Source organism: Eimeria tenella, genomic scaffold (genome assembly GCF_000499545.2).
Source record: "Eimeria tenella Houghton genomic scaffold, Eth_scaff85, whole genome shotgun sequence".
Classification (NCBI taxonomy): Eukaryota; Apicomplexa; class Conoidasida; order Eucoccidiorida; family Eimeriidae; genus Eimeria; species Eimeria tenella.
This window is the reverse complement of record NW_013545963.1, coordinates 117,817-123,816: the sequence shown is the minus strand read 5'-3', so window position 1 is coordinate 123,816 and position 6,000 is coordinate 117,817. Positions and strand designations below refer to the sequence as shown.

At 48.2% G+C, this 6,000-nt stretch overlaps 1 protein-coding gene across 1 annotated transcript; it reads right to left on the bottom strand.

The window, feature by feature from the left end:
* Nucleotides 1-4,783: 4,783 nt before the first annotated feature.
* ETH_00000855 (uncharacterized protein) lies at nucleotides 4,784-5,438 on the bottom strand (the record flags this gene model as incomplete). Its single annotated transcript, XM_013380738.1, has 2 exons — nucleotides 4,784-5,044; nucleotides 5,265-5,438. 2 exons carry the CDS (start codon nucleotides 5,436-5,438, stop codon nucleotides 4,784-4,786), a joined length of 435 nt encoding a protein of 144 aa, XP_013236192.1.
* Nucleotides 5,439-6,000: the final 562 nt, after the last annotated feature.

The window sequence follows — 6,000 nt, the reverse complement described above, 5'->3', positions numbered from 1 at the left end:
AGGTCCCGTCTTTCCGTCTGCGGGTACGGCAATAAAGTCTCGAAAGTCGTCTACGTGTAAGTTTTCGCGCTAGCTGGCTTGCGGCACCAAAGCTGATGCAAAATAAAACGCGACGGATTCAGAGAGAGAGATGCATCGTCCGTAGTACTAATGCCTCCCCGCTCTGCAAACTCGTGGTTGGTGGCTGCACGCTGCTAGGGAACTCCTCCATACTCCCATCAGATCTAGCACCTTAACACACGTATCCGCCTAAACCGGCGCGAAGCCTGCTATCTGCAACGCAGGAAAAAAAGACGGCCACATGACAGAATAAAGAAGATTTGAGGTGAAGGATGAGACGCACAGCATGTGTCGTTGCGTCTGTGAAGGAAACGCGAAGTGTCTAGCTCAAGAGAGCGGAACAAACAATTTCTCTGATGCCTCTTGGAAATCTGGAATTCAGTGTTCACGCCGAATCGGTGTGGCTTTGCAGCCGGTGGCTTCATACGAACACTGGACACACCAAAGCTACGCGATGCCTTCACGAAAGACCATGTGGGTTTGAATATCGGCTGTTCAAATCCATGTACTCCGTGGAATTAGCGCACTCTGTATATCCGCCACAGTAGCTCGACGTTGGTTAGTCACTGGTTATAGTGGCGTCGCAACAGGTCACACCAATGCAATGAACACCGTAGTATTAACAGGCGTAAGGGAATACCTAGGTGGTTCGCTACACACTTGATATTCACAAGGCCACAACAATTCCAAAGGATTCTTTGCGACAGCACTACCAACTCATTTCTGGAAGGTTTCATTGACTTACGAAGCACTGCACTACCTGTGTTCCATGACTGTGTATGCAAAATGCCGCGTGTAGGGCAGTGTATGTGTTACACAGAGGCTTTTCAACGCGTCGCCGCTGGCCTGCCTAAGCAACTAAAAGATGCGGTAAAAGAACCGTATATTTTACCCCGTTGGTATAGCCTGGGAGGGATCAAAAGGCCTTACTGTGGCAGCGCCATTAAATGAAACATTAGTGATACGAAGGCTTCCTGATTCTGTGACCTGCGCCAAAGTGAGCACATTTTACTGGGATACCGAATCATAAATCTATTCCACTTTCATCACGCCTTGGAGAAGTAATTGCATTTGCCCGAAGTTCTACCTGGTTTGCACGATTGTAGTGCAAGAGACTCAGGCAACTAATTACAAGCCTCCAAACTAGTTGAACACAGTATAGCATGTAGCGTGCGCAAGCGCTATTATACTGTTGCAAAAGGCCTAAAAAAGCAAAAGCAGCATATTGAATCTTGTCAAGAACAGGGCACTCATATATTGGATGCAGCGCCTACCGGTGGCCCAGGAAGTTGCCAACACACTGCTCATCATAGATTGCACCAGCTCGCCTGTTAGCAGCAACTCAAGGACGAGTTTCCTTTTTGTATGAATGAAACATCTGTCGTTCCTCAAAATGCTTGTTGCAGTTTCTACATACATTTTGTACGGCTCTTTAACTGAGATGCATATCAGCTAAAAACCAAAATAGCAAGCAGCAAGGCCAAACGGCGCGAAAGAGCCTAGGACGGACATTCTATGCCACAAGATATGCTTCGGCCTGTAAAGTCTGTCCACCAGAAGTTGCAAGGCTCAGCATTGTTTGCATGCTTCTCTTGGGCGTGAGACAGAAAGGGAAAGACTGCATGCAACGAATGCGAGGAGGTGGCAGGCTTCAGCGCCTTTCAGGACAAATATTTCGTGCTTTGGATGGGAGGGCAAAGGTTGAATATGCGTGAGGGCAGTTTCGAAAAGGCTTTATATTTGGCAGACAACGGAAAAGCTCTGTGAGGTTCCCCAATAATTTACCACAAAATAGACCATTGCTATGTATAATAAAGCTTCCTCCCAGTAGCGAAAAGCGGGACAGCTGGTGCTGTCGTCAACCACACAATATTTGGAACTCTATGCCGCTAAGGCCAGAAGAGCCAGTGGCATTTGCATCTCCAACTGGCATATATACAGTAAGCACATGATACGCTATGGCCCAGTTCAAATATTGCCACGCTTGTCTCATGCAGCATAGAGAGTGACCCAGGATTCGTGAACTTTCGAACAAACCAGGCAGTAGGAACAATTCTAGAGCGACGCAGTAAATCCTTTTTCGTTTCCTTCTGACAGGACAGCGCTGCATCAGGACGGGCCTAATTTTCCGTTGATTTACTAACAAAAATTGCGAAATATTTCCTCGGCTCGTAGCCACATTTCATTAATCCGAAGACGTGAAGTCTTCCTTGTAGCGACGCAGGAGCCTACGTGCAACACAACTGAGTCTAACTAGTTAATGCGCATTGCAGGCTTCTTTTTGTGGGGGCCGAAAGCAAAAACTCAATTTTGGTTCCTCAACCACACACTGTAGAGCGCAAAGAAAAGCATTCCACAGTGCGGATTTTACCTGTAAGGTATTCGAACGTCTGTGGTTCGAATGCTGTATGGCCTGCCGTTATCCCTGTATGGTTTCTCATATCGTAACAAAGGAACATTCAAGCCCAATAACGTGAAAGGAGCCCATGCGAACGCTTAAAAAAGAAATGATTCCAGCCTGTGTTCGTTCCGGCGTCCCTTGGCCCTGCGTTGTCCACTCGGATCATTCTGTCTCAACACGGTGCCCTGGAGATACAACTAGGCTCTATCCCTGACGTTCCTGTCAGCTACCCTACGTTAGTTCCGACAGGGACGGTAGGTCTTTCTACACAAATCGTTTCTACTGGATTTTCGGGTGTGGCGTCACACTTGCAACGACCGGGGATATACTGGCATATACTCCGGACAGGACCACTTATAAGGTAATTCCTATTTACTGGAAACTCGATTGCTTCAAGCTGCGCCATAGCTTATTGGCTGGCTCGTGCAGCATGATCCAAGGGTGTCCGCGATGATTACCCAAAAAAGTTTCGAGTCGCCCATTGCGCGTGGGACGTAATATATGTGTTTGTCCTGCATAGTAAAGCTACAAGTAAGCCAATTTGTTCTTTGGGTGCTTTTACGCTATTGTGCTGACGTTCCTGAATGGAGGTGGGATGGCAAGGCACGGCGGTTCACTTGCGAGTGAACTGTGAACTAGCGGGCCGAGCATAGCTCTATCTGCATCACATGCTCTAGGCTTCGCAATGAAGAGGAAATCACTAGGATTTTTACGTCCCTTCGTTGTGCTGCGCTTGTAGCCTTAGTGCCACCTGTTGGGCCAGCATGCGACGGCCAGTATAGCTGGATGCTCCCTTTGGAGCCTCAAAAGTATCTGAAGAAGCGCAGGAAACGAGGAACAGGAAAGGCCTCAGGTGCAGCGCGCCCTCGAAACCATGAAATTAGACAACTCTGAAAACAGTAAAGGTATTTACGCCGATGGTATTACACTGACCTGCCTGCAGATAAGACTGTTCTGACGTGTGCTGCACGGTGGAGGAAAAAAGCTGAAAGGAAAGTTACGCGGAAAGTTACGCATCCATACAAATTTCTGTGATTCCCCACTGTAATGACATGGCTGGGCCCATGTCGTACTTAGAAGCGCAGGTTTACTCATTAGCCTCAGCGAACTTCTTAGAGTGTCATCCATAGCTGAACCTTGGTCGTGATATCCAGTGAAATTTACTGCTGCACCGAGAACTATTCGGCCAACACGGTTACCTGCATGGCAGCTGCCATTCCTCTTAAGGAAACGCTGCGATCTTTGTGTCGATACGTGTCAGGTGTCCGAAGGAGAAGATGGAGAGAGGGAATCTCTGTGCTTTTGGCAAGCAGCTGCTGATAATGCTGCTGTTGCTGCAATATCAATGACTCGGAAATATCTCTTGCTGTCTTACTTCCCCTGAAGGCGAACGCACTTCGCCGTCGTCCAGGTGCTGCGTCTCGCTGAGATGCTGCAACTTGCTTTGTAGTATTTATCTCCCCCAGTGTACGCCGTGTGTTCCCAGACTGTTTTTCAACTACGCTACGTGCAGTGTAAGCTCTCTTAGGTTGAGAAGATGCAGCATTTGTTGCCAACTTAGAGGAAAACGCATCCTGGCCCATCAGGAGTGTATGTTGTTCTTGGATGCCGGGAACAGTTCGAACATGTCTCGTGGAAAACGTGACGTCAATTTTGCCAATCTTGTGGGTTTTCGCGCGTTGAAACAAAGCCTGAGTGAAGCAGTTGACTGGCAAAGCAAACGTAAGCAGCTACTGGACCTGGCTTTACTCTCTCCTGCATTCGCTTTTGTCTATGTCTGTGAGAGTAACTGTTGGTAGAAATAGCAGGCGCTCCCTTGAGAGGATCACAGTGCCTGGTGCTAAATTTTATTGTAAATCATTGGGACGAATTTGCCGTGATTCGTAAGGGCGGGCCTGCCTGCTGAAGTTCCGCTGTCGCGGACAATTAAGTCCCTACCTGCACGTCGCTCAGATGCTGACAGCAAATTTTATTGTTAATGTTCACGGCGTCTCTGCTGATATTTCGGAAGAAGTACTCGAGTACTGAACGCAAATGGCTACAGAAAAGGTCATGCGCCCGCTGGCGACACACCGGTGACGGGGAACGCTTGTTGCTTCTAACGCGTGGTTCACAGGCTTAGGGAATAATGCTCTTACAAAACTACTTAAAGTGGATACACTGGCATTGCTCTTTTATAAGGCAAGGCCAGGAAGCTCATCTAAGGCTCAGAAATCTTCGGCTTGCCTGCTCTACCTGTGGCGGCTTGGCAACAACGCCTTCTCTCTGTTCGTGTTGCCTATGTTACGGTCAGTACAGTGCTGCAGAAAAATTGTGCCTACTTTACAGTAATTCAGTAGCCGTAGAGGCCGCTTTATACCAAGTAGCGACACCGCAGGTCTCACCAGCATCTGACACTATGGGGTGCCCGTGTGCTAGAGCTGAAGAAGCGCATGCCGCAGCCTCCCTTGCAGCAGCTGCTTCCGTCAGTTCATCGGCCTCATTGCTTCCAATAGCTTCACCGGGTGCCGAAACATCTCCTGCTCTCCTACAGTTAGACAAGAGCTTTCCCGTTATAGTTGGTGCGGGTTCCTGCACTGGTACCTTGAAAAAGCGAATTAGCAACACAGGCGGCTGGTTTGCCAAGGTTATATTGTTCTTCAGGGCTGCACTTTTGTTTATGACTATTGCTAAAACTTTTAGTTGTTGACGTTCGAAGGATCGGTGCACTGTGTGAGACTTTCAGTTGTCGCGTAAGTGTAATTCGGTACATAGTACTCAAAGGGCACAGCAATATATAGTAACACTCCGGGCATCCACGGACAGGCGGTTCTGACAGATCCGGCGAAATGTCAGGAAGGCCATCGGGTCTTGCTGTAGTTGCAGGAGGACGAAGTGTTGGGATATTTTGCTTTTCCTCTTCGGTGTTGGTATACTGCGGGTCTCCGGCCAGCAAAATTTGATGTCGCTGCATGCGCCGTTGCTTTTGCTGTTGCATTAAGCGGAATGTCCTGTGATTTAACACCGCGGTATGCGGCTGAAAACACATGAGGTTCCTTGTAAAGCGATCGAAGTGACCTATGAATGCATGAATCACCCAGACGGAACAGAAGTCCACTAGGTAAACTGTAACGTCTCTTCCTGCATATGTTAGGTCTCCTTGTGGCTGCTAGTGAATTGTAAGCAGAATAGCTTACTTTCTAGAGACAATGACGACGCTGCGATATACTCCGTCATCTTGTGTGACAAAAAGGGAGAGAATGTCAACGGCAAAAGTGAGTGTCCTGACCCGATACTGGTGTCTTCTTCCCCAGAGCTGTTGTCTGCAGATGCAAAGTCACCTCTGTTTTGAATGGCCTGAAAAAACAGTTTAGATTTCACTGGGTTTCTTAGTTGGATCCGTCAAATGCATCAGACTGACGAGTATACACCGTGCAAGTTTTGCTCACATCGCGCTGGTGGAGTAGCTCTAGACGTCGAATACGGTCTTCTTGCTTTCCAATGCGTGCCTCCAGGTGTTGCAGCAGCAGCAGTCCAGTGACGCGTACTGCATCTATGAC